At 47.5% G+C, this 22861-nt stretch overlaps 1 protein-coding gene across 2 annotated transcripts in view; it reads left to right on the top strand.

Moving 5' to 3' along the window:
• Positions 1–22861, top strand: part of cfap92 (cilia and flagella associated protein 92 (putative)) — a 209436-nt gene that overhangs the window by 86105 nt on the left and 100470 nt on the right. For both annotated transcript variants that reach the window (XM_086001721.1, XM_086001722.1), the window contains exon 9: positions 2564–2748. In XM_086001721.1, coding sequence (XP_085857847.1) covers positions 2564–2748 — 185 coding nt within the window. The remainder of the gene's footprint in view (positions 1–2563; positions 2749–22861) is intronic.

Genomic DNA, 22861 nt, shown 5'->3' with positions numbered 1-22861 from the left:
GCAAGACTTTAAAAATTGCTGTTACCCCTGAAATCCGACCCCCGCCATCACCAAGCTTCCTGCACAAGACCCAATTTGCCCCAGGTGCTTTGAATAATTATTAAAATGAGCTGACGTGGAAAATTTCACAAGTTCAGCTACATGCATCTTCCGCAAGCTAAATCATTTATTATCCAGACAACAGTTGGCTCAGTCAGACCTATGAATGTGCCATTGTTTGATTGTAAATACACAGAATATTAGTGCAGATACCAGACACACAACTTATAGCCACAGAGTCATCTAAACCAGTTGACAGCTAATTTAAATCATTATTCCATCACTGTTTTGTTAATAACATTCCCTTGAAAGTGCACAGAGGCTAAAATGCATATCTAACTATAGAAAATGTTGCATAGTATAACAAATAACTACATGTATGTTAAACTTTCAACAATGAATTTGCTTCTGTTATATTGCCTATGGCCCATACAGCTGGTTGTATTTGCGCTGTTCCAGGAACAGCTTTAATCGTGTGGAAGGTTCACTCTCTGGAGATTTGGTAACACATCGTTTGTGGTAAACCACAGCACTTCAAAAGACCCAGCTGATTTTACTGTAATTACTTAAGTAGTTGGTTAACTATTATTGCCTCCAAATCTAGAAGCAACTTGCTCGTTGCACTGAACAGTGATTTCACTTTTAATCTTTCACCTATATTTTACATTACTTGATAGCCAAGCTGATATTTTTGTTTTTGAGTTTTGTTTAATCTTTCTTCTCCCATCTTTGGAATCCTACAGGTTTGTTATTGTGAGGAAGTGGATAACTGTGGACATTTCCACATTTTCTACAGTACTGCACTCTGGCCAGTTGCTGGAGTGCTGATGTGTGACAACATATAAATGTTCTCTTCCTCCATTGCCAAGGCATCTCACCCTCCTCTAAGTGCTGCACTTGACCGAACAGTAATTGGCAGCTCAGCATCTAGGGAGGTCTGAGTACATATGCAATATATGAAAGTTTGTTCTTAATTCATAGAATATTTTAGAATATGTTTGCATACTGCTCCGAAGAGATTCATTTGCAGAGTTACAAAACTGAACATGTTTTCTCTGAAAACCTTTTAAATGCTCAGACAAGTGGATAATTTAACTTGGTCTGTGAGCACAAAGCTAGAGGACCCGAGTACAAAATTAACAAACTTCAAGCAAGGTAAGAGATTAGAAGTAATTATTTTACCCACAATAGTAATGGATATCTAGAATACACTCCCAGCACAAGCAACAGCAGTTATTGCTCTATTAATTAATCCATTTAAAAGTTGGTTAAGTATCTGGTTAGGAATGGCCTTGAGAATAAGAATACATAGTGTGAGGTAATCAAAAATTCAATCGGAACATAATGGTTTCTGAAGCTGAGATTTTAACTCCCAGGCAGAAGGCAGGGGGAGATGTGCCGGACTTCTCATCTGGGAGTTTCTGTGGGAGGTCTGGTTGATTTTAACAGCTGGGCCTCATTAAAATTTCGATGGCCAGTAGCCCGGCCAAAACAGGCATAAAGAAGCAGATGGCCGGCTGCAAATTGGCTGCTGCGTTCCCTACATTATAACAGTGACTACACTTCAAAAGTACTTCATTGGTTGTAAAGCACTTTGCGACGTCCTGAGGTTGTGACAGACGCTATATAAATGCAAGTCTTTTTTCTCCTGATTCAACCTGAGGAGCTGACAGCTGGGAGATTGATTGAGTGAAGGCCACAGTGTTAGTAGTAACTAAAAAGGATGGCTTTTATTTTATCGACATTGCGCTGGAGCATATTTTGGTTCACCCAGGTTTAATGTCAGTCATGTTGGAGATGTAGCAACAGCCTTTAGATCAATGGAGGAAGCGAAGAGGTAGAGCTAGGATCGTTAGCATACAAATGGAAGATGGCCCCATGTTTCCTGATGTTGTTGCTAAGGCAAATAGATGGCGAAGAGGAGGGTGACTGTGCGTGCAGAGGTGTCTACGGAGAGCTATTAATAGTAGCCAGATTTTTGTACCTGACCAGGGAATGGTTATTGCTGACACCAGGTGCCAAGGGAAAAAAAATATGCTTAAAAGCACGTTCAATTACCTTGATGAGCAAAAATTAATTTACAAAAAAAAGTCAAAAAACAAAATTAATTAGTCTGTTTAAAATTGGTGGCTATGCACTAAGAAAACAAGGAGAAAGGTTAGGAGAAATGTCTTTACACAGCGTTATTGGAACATTGGAATGCTTGGAGTAGTTGAGACAGAGATGATGCCCCTTTTAAGGTAAAAGTGGATAAATATTTGAAGCAGAGGAATTTATGAGAAGTGATAAGGGCAACGTCACTAGTCTTGGATTGCTCTAGCAAAGAGCCAGCCTAGGTATGATCGGCTGAATGGCCTCCTTTTATGCTGTAAGCTTCTGTGGTTTTACTCAAATAAAAGATTCTCACTATTCAGCAGTTCTATTGAAAAAGACCAAGCTCTAAGTGGCAGTGATTCACTGCTCATCCTTTTATTTTACTTAATTTAAGTGCTTTTGCTAATGATTCTCTCCATTCCACTTCCAGGAGATAAATCTGTCACAAATAGAATGGACACATTAATCCCTGGACTACTGGATGCCCTTTTCACTGTGTCAGTGGATAAATCAGTCATGTCTGAGGAAGTAGAGAGGGAATTGAATCCAATGGTCATTTGTATTACTTCAGCCAGCTCAATGCCGTCAACTCCTGTACCAATCCATGTGCTACAGGTAAGCTTGACATAACCAGCTTATTGTGAAATGGCTAAAATTAATTTTTAAAAAAGCTTTGACGTAAGAAAACTACTAGGCACTTGGTCTAAGCGTTAAACAAAGCTTTAATCAACTGTTTTACAACATGGAAGTCTAGTTGTGTCCTTCACTAGTTCCTGTTAAAGAATGTTCTGAGCAAGCTGGGCCCATGCCCGAGTATTTATACTCTCCCTGGACAGCGCCACCAGCAGGCCGCCCAGTATTATTTCATAAGTCACTTCCACATGAATGACCAGATTCATGTCAAGCTTAGAGTTGAAATTTACCATTAGGAAATATCTTTAAAAAAAACACTAAAATGTACCTCAAACATATAACATTGTAATTAGGAACTGGGTGTTCAAATTGTATTAAACATGGAATGGGCTGGATTTTGCTGCAGGAACCCATCCATTTTCAGATAGACGCAGAGTGTTAATGGGAGGAAATTGGGGCAGGGAGGCCTAACACTGATTCCTCACCTCAGAAAAGTGCCGGATAGATTTTCCTCTGGCACCTGCCCCCCACCCCCACCCACTGGGGATGGACTTATTTGGCCACTGTTTGTTATGCCACATGCAAATAATGGTGAGGTTTGCTGCAGGACCCTATTTACCTCCCCTCTTGTCCAGTGGCCTTTGCTGGTGCACAATGGCCTTGCAAAACAGGCCGTCATATTTTTGGATTTCTGACTTTGTTGTCTTGGGAAGACCTTGGTGTAATCTATGTAAAAAATGCTACTGTTAAGTTAAACTGAGCTCTCAAGAGGTTAAATTCGTAGGTTCAGTAGGACTTCCAGATGTAAATTAGCGTTCAGATGCGGGTGTTTGAACCAGTGTGCTTCAAACAATGAAAATTAGTTTGGACATTTCAGTGATCATTCGAACGTATTCTGGTTGAAATGACACGATTCACTGGAGCTCAGGAGGGGCAGTTGCCAGGGTAGGTTGACGAGGTTCCACTTCCTGGGGTCAGAATTAACAGGAGAGAAAAACACATGTTCAGAAACAGTCAGATTTTGAAAATGGACGCTGCTAGGGCAAGCTTTGGTCAGTCTATCCAACAAAGGTTGCACGCTCTGATGCAGGAGGGCAGTTAGTAGTTATTTTTTTTGTCAGTCTAGATAACCCACTGATGTGGGGAAGCTTAGAGTGTCAATTAATTTGTATTATTACGCAAAGACAAGATAAGTGAGTCTGATCATAATTATTGCTCTGTATGTTCACTTGCTGTCTGAAATAAAGCAGCTTAATGATTCGCATGTGGCCTCATCTTCTCGGTATGCCATTGAAAAGATTGGAGAAGCACATATGAGAGCATGTGCAAAAGACTAAATACAGGAAACTTTCGATTAACCAGCCCCTAAATAACCGGAACGCTCTATCCACCGGCAAAATTCAGGAGTCGGTTCAGGTAACTTTTTTTACTTTTAGTTACTTTTTTTAATTGATTTGTTGCTGTGCAAGGGTGTAGCTGAAGCTGTTGCTAAGCTACAGAGACACTTGCAACTTGTGCCGATTGTTTTGAAGCCAACAGGGTTTGTTGCTTTATACGGAGCTCTGAGCTCCGTATCTTTTACTATAGTGTTCGGTTATCCGGAATTGTTGATGAACCGGCAACACACGTCGGTCCTGTCCGTGCCGGATACCAGAAAGTTTCCTGTATCCTGTGTGTGTGGCAAGGTGAATGCATTGTTACATTTCCTGGGTTACACGATCGCATAGGTAGATAACGGGTAGTGTGAGGCAACACCGGCAAGTAAGGGGCGTGGGACCCACTTACGGGAGCAACTTAATGCCATTGAACCTGAGAGTGTATCTACGGCAGACCTGAATTCGTAGCACAGGTATTGGGGCTTGTTTATGTAGGGCCAGGGTGCTCTACAGTTAAAAGCCACAAGGGACCTGCTGTAAAGTTAAGGGTCACAAGAGAGCTAGAGCATCCTGCAGGTGAGTCTGTAAGTATTTTTATTTTTTACTTTTCTGAAAGTGTATTTTAAGTTTTTAACAGCCTTTTATGTTTAATTTATTTTAAGGTTTCTTTAATTTTTTTCATAAAGTGTTTTTAAATATTTTAATTTTTTTTAAGTTTTAAGATTTTCAACTGAGCCTGGGGAACCAATTAGTTATAGCTTTGTGAGGAAAATGCAGCTTTTGAAAATATTGCTGAGGGAATACGGTGAAGTAGTCTTGTCTGGATCTGCAAACAGGTAGGCATGGATACCAGTGAGTAGGAGCCACAGGCTACCTACAGTGCTTCTTCAACTTGTGGCATCTCTGCAGTGGTCCACCTGATCCTCCTCCTCATCCTCTTCAAAGTAGAGTAACAGGGAGAGGTACAAGGGCTGGCTGATCCGCTTTTGCTGGCTGCGGTTTTTACCATTTGCAGTGATTGGCACTTGTTTTGATTTTCAAAATGTATACTTATTTTGATGTATGTTCCGGAAGGCTGCGTCCCCCTCATAAAGTAGTAGCTGAGTTGTGCCAGTTGACAGACAGCTGCAGGAACAGCTCTTAAGGGAGATGTTCAGCCGACTATGATCCAGCGCACTGCCAAATGAGCTTTGTCGTTCTGGTTCCCCATTGGCAATAAAGTCAACTCAGTCACTCGCTGACACGTAGCCTCGCTCCATAGTTACCAAGGCTTCATTTGGAGATTATTCTGCTATTCTTTTGCACAAGCATTCCCTCACCGTGCTAAAATTGTTAAGCGCACCATTGCCAAAAAAAAACGGAAAACAAATCAATTTCTACTGTTCAAGACCACTTTGCCTTCCCATTGGTGCCTGCCACTGAGTGCCCTTTCAATCCTAGCCTCCAGCTTCTCTTGCTGCAGCAGGGGATTCTGAGGTGGCTGGCTGATAATTTGCTGATGAAGCCTCGGAGAATTGAGGTGTTACTTCCTTGTCTTTGGTTGTGGTCCATTTCCCCTTTAAGAAGAAAGTAAAGAGAGTGAAGGCACTCATTTCAGAAGAGATTTTTTCATAAGAGTGAGAACAGGTGCTGGCAATGAAATACCTATCTTGAGTCTGCCACTGCTTCTCAATATAGAATCATAACGACACAGAAGGAGGCCATTTGGCCCATCGAGTCCGCACCGGCTCTCTGTAGAGTAATCCAGTCAGTCTCATTCCCCCGCTCTATCCTCGTAGTCCTGCAAGTTTATTTCCCTCAAGTGCCTATCCAGTCTCCCCTAGAAAACATTGGGTGTCTCCGCTTCCACCACTTCGGTCGGCAGCGAGTTCCAGGTCCTCACCACTCGCTGCGTAAAAATGTTTTTCCTCACGTCCCCCCTGTATCTCTTGCCCAAAACCTTAAGTCTGTGCTCCCTAGATCTTGTACCATCAACTAGTAGGAACAGCCTTTCCCCGTCTAGCCTATCCAAACCCATCATTATCATGTACACCGCTATCAAATCTGTTCAATTCTGAGTAAAGGAACACTCGCAGGGGAAGGAAGGGGTGTAAAAAGTACTGGGGTACCACCTCCTGCGTATAAGTGGTAAGTTGCAGAATGTACCCACTGTAATAAGGGCAAGGTGCTGTAACTGGAAAACATGCTTATTACAGTGCAATGTTGTACGGTTTGACTGTCTTCTGTTGCTTTTGCTGTCCTGGAGAAGCCAGTGAATATCTTCTGGAATTAGATAGCTGTGTAGTGGTTGCTGGAGGTAGCGCTCGTTGCCAATCCCACCTCCTTCCACTGACCTGGATCACACCCTTTGCGGGCCTCCATTCCTCAGGGCCAAAATGCGGGGTCCTAATTTTCTGAATTGCATTCTGTAACAGCTCAACTAGCAATTATGTCACTGGGCTTGAATCCATTTACTCTGGGACAAGCATTGTAGTGTAATTACACTTAGAGGCACAGTTTAACTCGAAGACTATCCAAACCATGCATAATCCATCCATTTTCATGATGTACATAGGGATCATTTATTTACACTGACCAGTAACTGAACAAAATTGGTGTTCTGTGAGGTGTTGAATATGAAGCCTCCTAGTGTATTTTAGTGAAACTGTAGTACAGTATCTTCATTGACTACGTAGCTTAAGGATTACAGTTACAATCTGTAAAGAGTGAAAGCTAAAAGCTAGTTCATTGATGGAACACAGTTCTAATTGCCTGCAGCCAGGTTATAAGCACTGATACATTCAGATCAGTTTAAAGGAAAAAACATTTGCATATTTTTAGCATGCTTTTTATTACATGAACAATGTGTTGTGATTTACAAAAAACTCATTACTACCTACAGAGTAAAAAATATTTCCAATGAGTACATTAATGCATTGATGTTCTCAAATAATAAAACCATTCATGAAGAGCATAAATGATAAGTGAAATCGCTTGGGGAGTTTGCATTGAAAGGATTAATGTCTATTTGCCGCTATGTAATGAATGATCTCCTGGTGCCAGAAATTTCTGTAGTCCTATTGTGGGTTTACAGAATATTGAAGATTATAGCAAAGTCATTATTTTTAAAAATAAGATTTCAGAAAGCTTTCTGCTCCAGATGATTGAGGAAAATCCTTTTACTGTGAAACTGCCTATTTTACATATTGAAACTAGAAGTTAGACAAAGTGCAAAAGATTTGAGTAATTTAAAATTTTGATGCAAAATGGCATGTTATAAATTCTGTACTTTTTCAAATATTGCTTTGATACATTTAGCTTTAACTGTAGAAAACCTGTTATGATATTAAACACTATTTTGTCTACCGGGATAATGTACATAAAACATTTTAGGAAAATGAAAAAAATCATAAGCCCAACAAGACTGACTCTTTCAACCCCACCTATTCCATTGTAAGAAAACTTAAAGATAAACGTAAAAACTGGTAATGATTACATCTTTAAATTGCAGTGGTTGCATCAATATTATTCCCCTTCTTGCACTCTACCCACCTCCCCAATGCTGGGCCGAGAAAGGTTAAGAAAGTGAATAAAGTAAAACTTTTTTAAAAAACGTGATTTCTTTTAAAGTGGATAAAATTTTATTTTATTACAGATCACAAACTAAATAAGAAACATAGAATAATAGAAACACAAGCTGACCCAGCTCAGCATGTAAAACACCATAAAATGTAGTACAGATATTGCAATAAACCCCTATTTATACCCCGGAATTCCCCTTTCTAATGAAAGCTCCAAAGAGAAACAAGAAAGAAACAGCAAATTAAAGAAAAAATAGAAAAGACAGGTGTCCTGCTCCATCCCAAGGTGGACCCAACATTTCACATCCGAGTTCCAAACCTAGCAGTTGTATTCTGGACAACTACACAGAAGGATGTTTTGTCCCATACATTATAACAACTCTGTGTCTAAACTCTCTACTTCAAGGGCCTCCTCCTCCTATTCCAAATCTGGTGGTACAGTTCTAACTCTCCCGCCCCCCCCCCAACCTCATTACAAAATGCCAGTATCATTCTAGAGAACCTCATTCATCCAGTGGGAATATGTAAATATAGAAACATAGAAACATAGAAGATAGGAGCAGGAGTAGGCCATTTGGCCCCTCGAGCCTGTTGCGCCATTCAATGCAATCATGGCTGATCATCCAAATTCAGTACCCGGTCCCTGCTTTCTCCCCATACCCCTTGATCCCTTTAGCCTTAAGAAATATATCCAACTCCTTCTTGAATATATTTAATGAATTGGCCTCTACTGCCTTCTGTGGTAGAGAATTCCACAGGTTCACCACTCTCTGGGTGAAGAAATTCCTCCTCATTTCTGTCCTAAAAGGCCTACCCCTTATCCTTAGACTGTGACCCCTGGTTCTGGATTCCCCGACCATCGGGAACATCCTCCCTGCATCTAGTCTGTCCAGTCCTGCCAGAATTTTATAAGTTTCAATGAGATCCCCTCTCATTCTTCTAAACTCCAGCAAGTACAAGCCCAATCGACCCAATCTCTCCTCATACGTCATTCCTGCCATCCCAGGTATCAGCCTGGTGAATCTTCGCTGAACTCCTTCCATGGTAAAAATATCCTTCCTCAGATAAGGCGACCAAAACTGCACACAGTACTCAACATGTGGTCTCACCAAGGCCCTGTACAACTGCAGCAAGACATCCTTGTTCCTGTACTCAAACCCTCTCGCTATGAAGGCCAACATACCATTTGCCTTCTTAACCGCCTGCTGCACCTGCATACTTACCTTCAGCGACTGGTGGACAAGGACACCCAGGTCTCGTTGCACTTCCCCTTCGCCCAATCTATTGCCATTCAGATAATAATCTGCCTTCCTGTTTTTGACACCAAAGTGGATAACCTCACATTTATCCACGTTATATTGCATCTGCCATGCTTCTGCCCAATCACCCAACCTGTCCAAATCATCCTGTAGTTTCTTGGCATCCTCCTCACAGCACACACGCCCACCTAGCTTTGTGTCGTCTGCAAATTTGGAGATATTGGCCAGAAATTCAGTTGCGTTCGCCAGCCGTTAGCGCCATAAGAGGAGTAGATTTCGAGCGCTAGGCACTTTGCGCCCGGGCGCAGAGCGATCTGCGCCTACGCCCAACTTCAGTTGACATTTTGCGCCGGCGCAAAGTGTTTGCGCGTGCTCAGCTGCGCGCGCACCTTATGACGTCATTTCGTCGTGCAACGCCGTTTGTGCGCCCCAAACCGGAACTTCAGTGGCGCCCGCCCAATGTGGGCGTGGCGCTGTTAAGAACTGTGAAGTGGAACGCAGCAGAGGCCCTGCGGGCCTCGGGGAGCGCTAATTAAAGGGCACTTAGACTGAGGTATAAAGGCCAGCCATTTTGCTGCAATGACTTTAGTGCTTTGGATTTCTGGACAGAGACCAAGGAACAGACCTTACTGATTTGGGACAACATAGGAGAGGTATTTTTGGCTTCTGTCCAGAGCTTGGAAATTTGACTCATTGTGATTTCACTGTTTGCAAGTATATTATGGGGGCTGCATGGGGTTCCAACCCTCAGTTCCAGCATTATGTGCGAAGGGCTCGCAGACGCTGTGTGAGAGGGGCAGCCATGCCTAGACGCAGAGGGGCCATCAGGCGTCGGCAACGTAGGCCTTACCCACTCAGGGAATACCGGCAGCAGGTGTCCTATCTCACCATGACTGCCGCGCATTGTGTTAAGAGGCTGCGCTTCAGAAGGGAGGTGGTTGCAGAGATCTGCGTCCACAGCTGATGTGCAGGACGTCTCTGTCGGTGGAAGTGAAGGTCACGGTGGCTCTGAACTTTTATGCAAGCGGCTCCTTCCAAGCCGCTGCTGGGGACATAGCGAACATCTCCCAGGTCGCCGTGCATCGCTGCATCCGGCAGGTCACCGATGCCCTTTTCGCAAGGAGACACCAATTCATCTCCTTCCCCATGACCCTAGAGAGGCAGGAGCAGCGTGCAGTCGGATTTGCCAGGATCGCCGACTTCCCCATGGTGCAGGGCGCCATTGACTGCATGCATGTGGCTATGCGGGCACCTATCGACAATGCCGAGGATTACCGCAACCGGAAGGGCTACCATTCCCTCAATGTACAGCTGGTGTGTGACCACAGGCAGCGCATCCTAGCTGTCAATGCCCGCTTTCCAGGAAGCAGCCACGATGCATTTATCCTGCACCAGACTACTGTGGCTGACATGTTCCAGGCACAGCCTCCCCCAAGGGGATGGCTTATCGGGGACAAGGGCTACCCTTTGTGTACATGGCTCATGACCCCGCTCCGCGCGCCCAGGACCCCTGCTGAGGAGGCATACAACGAAAGCCATCAAGCCACAAGGAACATCATAGAGCAAACGATTGGCGTCCTCAAGCAACGGTTCCGCTGCCTGGATCGTTCCGGCGGATCTCTACAGTATTCGCCGGATAGAGTCTCCCAGTTCGTCGTCGTTTGCTGCATGCTGCACAACCTGGCTATCCGCAGGACTCAGGCACTGCCACCTCACGTTGGACCACCACCTCAGGAGGACGAGCAGGAGGACCATGAGGAGGAGGAGGAGGAGGAGGAGTACCAGCCCAGGAGGGAGCCACAAGGTCCAAGGGCTGTCCGCCGGCGGCTTATTGAACGACACTTCTAGGCCCCCTGTCAGGGAATGGCTTGTGGCAATGAACGCACCTGAATGCAGCCGCTCCGCAAGCCCTCAGCCGGTTAACGCAACAACCACTTGAAACATGACACATGGACAAGCTGAATAAATAAAAAGCTTTATTTAACAAACTCAGGGCCCTTCCCACATGAAACACAAAAACAGACAAGACCCCCAAAAAACAGTCAAAAACATATCTCACTCCCACAACCTGGGGAGAAATAACAAAACTTGTCCATCCAATTGGCCTTCATCCTCGGCCTTACCAAGACAAACCCCCCCATACAGAACACAAACACCCCCATCTAAAAAAACATTTGCCATCATCTTCGGCCTTACCAAAATAAACCCCCCCCATACAGAACACAAACACCCCCATATAAAAAAACATTTGGCAACACACTCTACTTGGTGTGCCGAGAGGGCGAGTCCTTGTGCAGGCTTCTCCGGCCCCTGCCCGACCTGCTGCTCCGCCTCAACCTGGTCCCTGTGGGTGTTGCAAGGCTGGGGGAAGGCTCCTGAGGGGCACAAAGCGTGACGGCAGATGCCCTTGGGGGTCGGCCTAGACGAGGTCCGGCCCTGGAGGGGCCGGCTGCTGACTGCTGCAGCTGTGGCTGGGCAGCATCAGTCTCTCCAGCAGCTCGTCGCAGCTTTGCTGGGGGAGTGGCAGTGGCGGCTGCAGCAATGGGGGCAAGCTGGCTGATGCCAGGCGCTCGCTGGTCGCCAGAGACACTGGCACTCGGCCGGGCTGGCACTGCAGCAAGCGCAGCAATCTGGTGAAGGCCAGACCGCTGTGCTGCAGCAGCGCGGCGGGTGCCCTGACGATGCGTCCGTGACACAGCGAGTGTGGCAGAAGTGAGTGCCCGTACTGCCCTGGTCTGTGCCCGCATCAGACCAGCCAGTGTCTGCACGGCACCACTCATGAACTCTCGACTCGCGTCCTGTGCTGCCGCGAGTTGTTCGACACCCCTGGCCTGTGAGTCCCCGAAATCGGCCACACTATGAGCCAGGGACTCAATGGCCTGAGGCAACTGTCCCACAACCCCCATGAACTCGGTGTGGCGCCGCTCCGAATCCGCGGACATTTGATCAAGGAGGCGCACCTCCTGGGCGAGGACCGTCTCCGGACTGGAGGCCGGACTCTCCCTCTGGGGAGAAGGCCGCCGAGCTGGCCGACCCTTCCCGCGTGGCTGGACGCCACTGGGCCCAGCAACTGCCCTCCCCTGCAACACTTCCCCCCTCTGGGGAGAAGGCAGCCGTGCTGCCCGACCCTTCCCGCGTGGCTGGACGCCACTGGGCCCAGCAACTGCCCTCCCCTGCAACACTTCCCCCCTCTGGGGAGAAGGCAGCCGTGCTGCCCGACCCTTCCCGCGTGGCTGGACGCCACTGGGCACAGGAGCTACACCCCCCTGCAACACTTCCCCCTGGCTCTCCTCCAGGCAAGACGTGTCCCCTCCATTGCCATCCCCTGGCGCGGATGAGGGTTCCCCCGACGTGCCGCCTTCCTCTTGGTCCTCGTCGTCCTCCTCTTCCGAGGGACTGACACTCGCAGCTTCAGGGACCTCCTCCTCACCAGCTGAAAGCAGGAAGGCGCAAGAGTAGCTTTAGAGTGAGGACAGGGCGTCAGCGAGGGAGGCATGATTGGTGGCATTATGCGCATTGGTGGGACAGTGGCAAAGGATGTAGATCTGACGCGCAAGGGGAACGAGAGAGGTCCAAACGGTCATGTCCTTACCATTGGGGCCCAGCACAGGGTCGGCATCTCCAATAGCAACGGTGCCAATCACCCGGGCACGCATGAGTCGAGCCATGCGCTCCTCCAGGTCACTGAGCTCCTGGAACTGGACACGGCCTCCCCCGGTGACAGTCCGGCTCTTCAGATTCTGCGCCAGCTTGGCCTGCAAGAGAAAGGATGGCCTCTAAGTACAGTGTGATGCCCTGTTGTTGTGTGCACTGCCTCCCATGGTCGAATAGCTTGGCCAGTGTGTCAAGTGCAGAAAGTGCTACTGATGATCATGCCAGTGCCATAGCTGCTGGAGGAGGGCTGGCCATTAGGCCTTTGAGGTCCCTTTGCCCATAATGTGAGGTGCACATGCAAGGATGAGGAGGACACTGGAAAGGGTACTCACCCTGACCAACCGAGTGAGGTCGTTGAACTTCTTGCGGCATTGGTCACCAGTCCTGGGGACATCGCTGTTGGCTGTGACCCTCTGGGCGATTTCCCTCCAGGCTCTCCTGTACAGCCTCTTGGGAGCCTTCTTGCCACTGTCCGGGCACAAGATATCTCTTTTCTTCTCCAAACCCCTAAGCAGCACCCTCAAAGCATGCTCTGAGAAGCGCTGCGCTCGTTCACGGGCCTTCTGCATGGCTTCAGGCGCTATTTGGGTCCAGCAGCAGTGTTCAGGCCTAGCTGGAGGGCTCCACTATCCAGGGCGTGGCAGCAGACCAAGTCGACCCTTCCCCCTTTAAGAGCTGGCCGGCGTCAGGGTGTCTGCTGTCAATCAAAACATGACCGCACCTGCGCTGCGCCCGGCCTCGGCGTTATCACTCTGCACCGCCGGCTTAGCGCCTAAAGATAGGGGTGCAACGCCAGTTTCAGCGCTTGCCCAAACTCCTTGGCCAAAGCTACTGAATATCGGCGAAGTGGCCTCCACTTTCCGGCGGGCGCTAACTTTAGCGCCCGCCCGACTTTACCGTCCCAAAAGTGGCTATACTGAATTTCTAGGCCATTACATCTAGTTCCCTTGTCTAGATCATTAATATATATTGTGAATAGCTGGGGTCCAAGGACTGATCCCTGAGGTACCCCACTAGTCACTGCCTGCTACTTGGAAAAAGACCCGTTTATTCCAACTCTTTGCTTTCTATCTGCCAACCACTTCTCTATCCAAGTCAATACCTTGCCCCCAATCCCATGTGCCTTAACTTTACACGCTAATCTCTTATGTGGGACCTTATCAAAAGTCTTCTGAAAGTCCAAATACACCACATCCACTGGTTCTCCCTTATCTATTTTACTAGTTACATCCTCAAAAAATTCCAGTAGATTAGTCAAGCACGATTTACCTTTTGTGGCTCCTTCGAGTGCAAACAATGCCAATAGAATCATTCGTATAAACATGGTGGAGTTTTCATCTCTGACATGAATTCCAACAAACATATTTTAGGATCACTACCAATAGTTGTGCCCTCCTGGGCTGCCATGGCACCCACCGCAGCCCCCTCCCCGCCTCCCAGAAGAGGAAGATTTTAGGGAAATGCCACAGTATGTAAAGAAAGGTAGCCTCTTCCATGTCACAATGTCAACACCTACCCTCTGATGAGCAGCCCAATTTAGTCATTTTATGTGGGTATAATAGAATCTGTGGAGGATCTTCAACTGAACCAACCTCACCCCTACAGTGCTTGATGCTATCAATTTAGTTGCCCTTCACTTCACCCGTTCCAATGCTGGGATAATAATTCAGTAACTAGAATTGTACACAGCATTCCAGGTGGAGCTGGACTAAATCTCTGTATAAACTCAATCACTTCCTGAGATTTTATCAGGAGGGCCAGCATCACTCATCATAGCTTCATCCTGCTTCCTGACCCAGAAGGTAGATCACGTACAACTGCACAGAAGGAACTAATTTTCTTACAATGTAATTAAGTTTGACACCCACTTGTTATATATACAGTGATGTTTTTACTGAATTTAAGCTTTCAGCATTAGTATGGGGCATTAAGAACATATTTAGCTTTTGTTTGACTACAGATTTTATTTTCAGACTGACCTCCAGCACAGTCTTGCAGGCTAAGATGTAGATCTATTAAACGATAATAATATTGATACTATATTATTGATTGGCTTGTAGCTAAAGTATGATTTTAAATCATTCTTAAATGTATTCTGATTTGTATTTTGTATCACTATATCCTGCCCTTTCAGGTTGCCTCATGGTCCCATATTTCAGTCAGTTGGAAGGGCAAGACAGTATTACCTGTAGAATTATTTGTGTCCATGGTCACTGCTCATCGGTAATGAGCCAAATTAGTTATGCCCGTCTTTTTGCTCTTTCTCTTCCCGTCTCCAACCCTCTCTCCTACCCAAGGTGGTGCACTGCATCTAGTGACTTGCCCAAGAATTGAGAAAACTCACCCTATGAGATTCAGCAAATTTGGAATGTCAGTCAAAACTAAGAGTGAACTTAAAACTCACAGCTGTGTTTATTTTTCTTAAACCATTAGAATTATTATTGATGTACATATTGCTAGCAATCTATCTATAGTAATATGAGCAACATCGCTCTTTTCCCCTCCATACCTTCCTCCCTCTCAGTGATTAACAAAACTCACGTAAACCACAGTAAATCTGCACATTGAAATCAGAGATGGACATTGTAAGCAGCAATCCAGCTGAGAGATTAAAGGAAAATGCTTCATGGTATTTCCCATGTGATTTATGTTAAGTGCCAGATGAAAGCATCCAAATCAAAAACCTCCCTAGTCTGGTCCCATAGATCACCAACAAAACATGGTAAAAGATGATGTCATTCACAGTGTCAAGATAAAAACACTTTTACAGAGGGCTTGGAGAGGTCAAATCTGACCCACCTGGCGATTTCTTGCATGTTTGCATTTGTATTAGGAACATAGAAATGTACAGGATCATAAAAGACTATTGAGATCCATCTGGCCTTTTCCAATGTCTAGTAAATACCATATCCCACTTCTCAAACCCCATTAAAAGTGTTTTACCAGTTACTTATCCAATGATCTCTTGAAACTGCTGATGCAATCAGCCCGCACGGCCCCTTAACCACACTCAGCATGAAATAGTTAGATCGAAGCTGTCTTTGAGGCTGTGTCCTCTTGTAGAATCTGTAGCTATTGATGTTTATCTTGCCTGTGCCCTTTAGGATCTTGAATACTTCAGTAAGATCACCCCAGGCCTTTGCTTCTCCAATGTAAACATTCCCAGCTTCTGCAACCTCTCCTCATCACTCGGGTTACTAATTCCAGCTATCTATTTAGTTGCCCTTCACTTCACCCGTTCCAATGCCGGGATGTTTTTCTTCATAATTCAGTAACTAGAATTGTACACCGCATTCCAGGTGGAGCTGCACTAAATCTCTGTATAAACTCAGTCACTTCTTGAGATTGTACACTATTCCTCCGGCCATGCAGCCCAAGACCTTATTTTACATTTTTCTATTGCTGCCACAGTGATTTATCCACCAGTATTCCCAAATCACTTTCCTGTGTCATGTCCTGTACAATAATACCATTTAGATTATATTGCCACTATTTATTATCCTTTCCTAATCTCACGACTTTGCATTTATCCACATTAAATTACATCAACCCAGCTCCCCAATCTAACCTTACATATTTGATCAACCCCTTCCCTGTTATATGTAGTACATCTCAGTTTATCATCCGTAAACTAGGGACATTTTTCTTCCTGTCCCACTTCAAAGTCATTAATGTATATTGCCAACTAAACTTGGAGCAATGCAAAGGTGGTAACTGTAATTTTATTCAGCGGCCAGGACTTCATATTCTGGAACTCTCTCACTAAATTCCTCTGTTTTGCAACTTCTCTCCTCACCTTCAAAAGTCACTTCAAAATCTAACTATGCTTTCCAGTCACTTTCCCTAATTCTCCTACTATTGCTTACAATCCATTCGATCACAATGAAGTACCTCAGCATATTTACTACATTAAAGATGCTATATAAATGCAAATTAATGTTATTGTTGTATCATCTTCTAAACATTTCCAAAGAACACCACAGTTAAGACAATATTGTCATCAATACATTTAATTTTAATTATTGGCAATATAAACTAGATGCTACAATTTTAAAGGGAGTATAGGAACAGGGAGACCTAGGGTTCACATTTTTGAAAGTGGTAGGACAATATTCATCAGATTGTTAAAAAAGCATACAGGATCTTGGGCTTTATAAATAAAGGCATAGGGCTGGATTTTGCCAGGCCCGAGGAGGCAGGTTTGGAGGCATGTCAGGTGGGAAAGTTGCAAAAAATGGCAGCGGGCTCCAATCCCGCCTCCAGCCCTCCTCTGAACAACTTTCCCAAAAGCGGGCTTTCAGACCCCATTTCGGTCCCGCCTCCAAGAGGCGGGATAGGCCCTTAAGGCCCATAACAAGCACTTAAGTGCCTCTATAATGCCATTTTGAGAGGCCTTTCTGAATTTAACACATTTCCCCCGAGTTGCACGTCTCCCCTGGAACACGCCAGTTAATCCTGGCGGGCTCACAAGTGGATGGCTTACTAACAGCTGCAGCTCCACCATTAAAAAGGAGTTTTTTACAATGATCATTTGCAGGTGGCAGAACTTTGTTTTCTCAGATCTGGGAGAACTTTTAGCAGGCCTATTCATTGTGGAAGTTTTGAAGCGGAGATCCATCTCCAGTGTGACCTCCTGAGAAACCCCTCTCCCCACCTTGACTGAGCGTTTCCTCAACTGAGGTATATACCTGCAGCATGGGAACCATTTATTTCCTTTCCTCCTGGACCTCTGATTCGGACGAAGACCAGCCGCGGCAGCAGCAGAACCCGGAATAACAGCAGCACCAACAGCAGCAGCAACAACAGGAGCGCCAAGATGCTGCTCACCCACCTGAAGCTGCATAGGCCAGAAGGCGCCAGCGCATGGAAGTACATCGCCACAGGAGATACCCCCAAAACAGGGTTTACAGACAGAGGATGAGCTACCTCAACATGACTGAGCAACAGTGCCAAAGGAGGCTCAGACTTTCGCGAGAGGTAGTGGGTGACATCTGCGCAATGCTGCAGCAAGACCTGGAGCCCAGAGGAGCGGGTGGACACCCTTTACCAGTGGCCGTCAAAGTCACCACCGCACTCAACATTTTTGCTTCAGGCTCATTCCAGGGATCAGCAGCATCTCCCAGGCGGCTGCACACACTTGCATCACGCAGGTAACCGATGCCCTCTTTGCCAACACGCACAATTACATCAACCTCTCCAAGGATCAAGCAAGTGTAACAGCGCGTGCGGTTGGATTTACTAATCTGGCAGGCTTTCCAAGGGTGCAGGGCATAGTTGTCTGCACACATGTGGCCCTTAAGGCACCCCATCACAATCCAGGTATTTTTGTCAACCGCAAGGGCTTCCACTCCCTCAATGTGCAACTGGTGTGTGATCACAAGAAGGAAATTGTGCATGTTTGCGCCAAGTACCCTGGCAGTTGCCATGACTCCTTCATTCCGTGGCAGTCTAGTGTTCCTCCGCTCTTCAGTCCGCCAGACCAACTTTGTGGATGGCTACTTGGAGACAAGGGCTATCCCCTGAAGACTTGGCTAATGTTGAGGAGGCCATCCAACGAAGCTGAGGAGTGCTACAACTCCAGCCACATTTCCACCAGATCCATAATCGAGCAAAACATTGACTTGCTGAAGATGCAATTCAGATGCCTTGATAGATCAGGTGGAGCCCTGCAGTACTCAGCAGCCAGGGTCTCCAGAATCGTCGTGGTTTGCTGTGCACTTCACAACATGGCACTGCATCGTGGCTTGCAGCTGCCTCAGGTACAAGTGGCTCAGCGCATAGCCTCCTCAGGTGAGGATGAGGAGAAGGAGAGCGACAACAAACAGCTTGTGGAGGCGCATCAACCAGCGGCAGCAGCATGCGAGCACATTGCTGCCTGGGATGCAAGGGATGCTCTCATCTTGGCCAGATTTGCTTAGCCTGCCCAATCAAACACATTTGCCTCGCACCTTCTTACCACACCATCAACAATGGGCAAGAACCTGCGGCTTCCTATCACTCTGACAATTCCAAGTCGCCCTGAGCCCTCAATGTGGAAGTCCCATTTGCGAAATGACACAGCTCACAACTTCAACAGTTTGCCATCAAGTTATTTTATCACATAAATTCACGGATGGCTTTTCAAAAATAAACACAACAGAACACCCAAGTGACTACCCTTGTGATTACTTGTGCTTTATCTTCCTCTTACGCGTGCTCCTACGTGGTGTTCCCCCTGTGGCTTCAGCAGATGTGGAGGCCCCTTGCTCACTTTCCTGCTGCTCCTGCCTCGACACCTTTGGCGGGCGTCCTCTGGGGTTGCGAGCCTTTGCGGGCTCGCCAATAGTCTGCTGCTCCTGCGGCTGTGCAGGGGCTGAGACGCCGATCTCAGTTGGGTGAGGACTCTGATGGGACTCTGACCGAGGCCTCTACAGTGGCATGGGAGTGTGAGCGCATGGAGAGGAGCCCCCACTTCCTTGTTCTCTGCCACCAACATCCCCTCTCATGGGTCAGCCCCACTTCAGAGCTAGCAAGTGGCTGGACAGCACCTTGCTGCACTTCAGGGGGGCCATGAGGACCCGTTTCTGCACTGGAAGTCCTACTCCAGAGGACTTCCATGAAGGTCTGGTTTCTCTGCTCAATAGCTGACCATCGCTCCTCAAGACACGTCAGTCTATTCTGAATGATGACCATGTTTTCATGACCCTGGCGACTTAGCTCCTCCATGGCCGTAGCCATCCTCTCCTCTACTGTAGCCATCTTCTCCTCTACGATAGCCAGCCTTACCACGGAGGTAGCCATCCTTTCCACGGCGGTTGCCATCCTTTCCATGGTGATGCGTTCATGCACCAATGCCTCCATAAAGGCTCTGCTCATGTTAGCGATGGACTCCTCCATTCGCTCTACACTCACAGCGACCCTGGAGACAAAACCTGCCAGAGACTCCTACACCTGTTCCTGGAGTTCCAGCACCGCTCTCCTTCTGGATGGACCCAGAGGCACAGGGTTGACATGCAGCTGAGCCGAGCAGGGAGAGTCCTGCGCCCTCTGACAAGGACTCTCCACTGCTGTCCCTGTCGGGGCGAGGCTGGTTCTGGATCCAAGTGCAGACAGACGAGGCGAGAAGCAGGTATGCAGTCTTAAATAAAAGTACTTTACTAGAATCACACAGGTAAACAGTTACAAACATAGGAGCTCAAGACAAGCTACCACTAGGCAAACGGCTTGTCAAGACTGAGCAGAGGGAAGAAATCACAGAACTTAAATACAAGCAAAAACAGGTGAAACCAATAAACCTGATAAAAGGCAGTTAAGTAATAAACACAGGAGAAACTAGTAACAATTAGCAAAGGGATAAAAACAAGTGAAGGTGCCATCTAGGGGTTACTGAGGGAACTAACCGGCACCCTCACAGGACCCCCTCCCCTAGGAACGGCTCCTGATGTTCCTCCTGGACGATCAGGGTGGCGACGGTGAAAATCCCTGATGAGCTCAGGATCCAAAATGTCCCGGGCCGGAACCCAGGAACGCTCTTCAGGACCATAACCCTCCCAGTCGACCAGGTATTGAATGCTCCTCCTAACCCAGCAACTATCAAGGAGGCGACGGACAGTGTAGGCTTGCTGACCGTCAATCATGCGGGGCGGGGGGGGGAGGTCTGGAAGCAGGAACCAAGGGACTGGTAAGTACCGGCTTGAGGTGAGAGACGTGGAACGTGGGATGTATCTTCATCGACCGAGGAAGGAGGAGCCGGTAGGCCACAGGGTTGTAGCTTTTGGGCCTTAGGGGAGCGCTGGGACAGGACAGCCCCGACTCCAATATCCGAGGCATTCACCTCTACGATAAAGGGCAGGGTGGGGTCAGGGTGTACCAGAATGGGAGCAGAGGTGAAGCGTTGTTTGAGCTCCTGGAAGGCCCATTTCGCTTCAGAAGACCAACTGAACCGTAAAGACGAGCCCTTGGTCAACGTGGAGAGGGAGGCGGCAAGGGAGCTGAAGTTGCGGATGAAGCGTCTGTAAAAGTTGGCGTATCCCAGGAACCGCTGAACCTGCTTAACCGACATGGGACGCGGCCAGTTCAATACGGCTTGAACTTTGCTAGGATCCGTCTGGATGCTTCCACAGGAGATGATGTAGCCCAGGAAGGTGACCTTAGAGACATGGAATTCACATTTCTCGGATTTGACAAAGAGACGGTTCTCCAAGAGCCTCTGCAGCATCCATCTGACGTGTTGGACATGCTGCTGGGGGGACTTTGAGAAGATGAGAATGTCATCCAAATAAACAAACACGAACTGGTTCAGCAGGTCCCGGAGCACATCATTGACCAGAGCTTGGAAGACAGCAGGAGCATTAGTGAGACCAAAGGGCATGACGAGGTATTCCCAGTGACCGCTAGGGGTGATAAAGGCAGTCTTCCATTCATCCCCCTCCCTAATGTGGACCAGGTTGTACGCGTTGCGGAGGTCAAGTTTGGAGAAGATGGTAGCTCCCTGCAGCTGCTCAAACGCTGAAGACATCAAAGGGAGAGGATAGCGGTTCTTAATGGTAATTTTGTTAAGCCCCCGATAGTCTATGCAAGGCCTGAGACCACCATCCTTCTTTACAAAAAAGAGGCCAGCACCCGCTGGGGAGGTGGAAGGGCGAATGAAACCTGTAGCGAGGGCTTCCTTGATGTATTCTTCCATGGAAACATTCCCAGGGCCAGAGAGAGAGTAGAGCCGACCCCGAGGGGGTCTAGTTCCAGGCAGGAGATCAATGGCACAGTCGTAGGGCCGGTGTGGGGGGAGTGTAGTGGACCGCCTCTTACTAAACACAGCATGGAGGTCCGAATATTCAGGGGGCACATGAGCAAGGTCCAGCTGATCAGCTGGCTCGGGAGAGGAAGGACGGGGCAGACTAGGGAAGACCTTAAGACAGTTGGCTAGACATGAAGGACCCCACTGCAGCACAGTCCCGGTAGTCCAGTCAATGTGAGGGTTGTGAAGAGAGAGCCACGGATGTCCAAGAACGAGAGGGAGCTCAGGTGAATCGATAAGGTGAAACTGCAGCAACTCTTGATGTCTCTCCCCTACTTGGACATGTAATACTCCGGTGATATGATGAATACGCCCAGAACCAAGGGGCCTGCCGTCGAGGGCGGTTCTTGGACATCCGTGGCTCTCTCTTCACAACCCTCACATTGACTGGACTACCGGGACTGTGCTGCAGTGGGGTCCTGCATGTCTAGCCAACTGTCTTAAGGTCTTCCCTAGTCTGCCCCGTCCTTCCTCCCACAGTCCAAAGATGTGCAGGTTAGGTTGATTGGCTATGATAAAAAATTGATCCTTAGTGTTAGGGGGATTAAATACGTGGGGTTACGGGGATAGGGTGGGATATGTGTTGGTGTAGGGGTTATGGGGATCGGGTGGGATATGTGTCGGTGCAGGCTCGATGGGCCGAAATGGCCTCTATCTGCACTGTGGGGTTTCTGTGATTCTGTGAAGGCGGGAGAAAGGAATTTTCAGGCTGCGCACAAGGGTGGCATCGATAAAACAGCCAGCGGCCCCGGAGTCAACAAACGCCTGGAGGTTGTACTGTTGTCCCTCCCAAGAGAGATGAGCGGGAAGCAGGGTTTGGAAGACAGAAGGGATTTGATCTGTCAGTATTTTCCCAATCCTCCTGGCTTTTTCCTGAAGCTCAGGGCATGTGGCTCTGAGATGGCCAGACAGGCCACAGTAAAGACAATGCCCCTCTCTCAATCTCCTCTGTCTTTCAAACTGGGAGAGCCGAGTTCTGGTGAGTTCGGGGGTACTTGGAAACTCTTGGTCCGATTCGAAACACTGGAAGATCTCACCTCTGTGGAAGTAGTGAATCTCCTCTCTCTACCATGCTCCCAGAGGCGGTTATCCACTCTGATGGCAAGGGAACCTCCGGAACCTCTCTGGACGCCAGTTCATCTTTGATAGATTCGGAGAGGCCATGAAGAAACGTGGAGAGAAGGGCCTCGGTGTTCCAGTGGCTTTCCGCAGCGAGTGTGCGGAACTCAATGGCGAAGTCAGCTACGCTGCAGTTGCCCTGGCGGAGATTCAAAAGTCTCTTAGCTGCCTCCCGTCCACTCACAGGATGGTCAAAGACTTTGCTCATCTCTTCGGCGAAAAGGAGAATGTCCGAGCAGACAAAAGATTGCTGCTCCCAGATAGCGGTAGCCCAGGCGAGAGCTTTTCCCGAGAGTAGTGATTGATACCCATGTCCCACGGTCGCGATGGCCATGGCGCGGCGCCGTTACG

The sequence above is a fragment of the Somniosus microcephalus genome, chromosome 11, assembly GCF_052327205.1.
Source record: "Somniosus microcephalus isolate GS21.2 chromosome 11, FLI_Smic_1.0, whole genome shotgun sequence".
NCBI classification, from domain to species: domain Eukaryota; kingdom Metazoa; phylum Chordata; class Chondrichthyes; order Squaliformes; family Somniosidae; genus Somniosus; species Somniosus microcephalus.
This window is presented reverse-complemented; position numbering and strand designations above follow the sequence as displayed.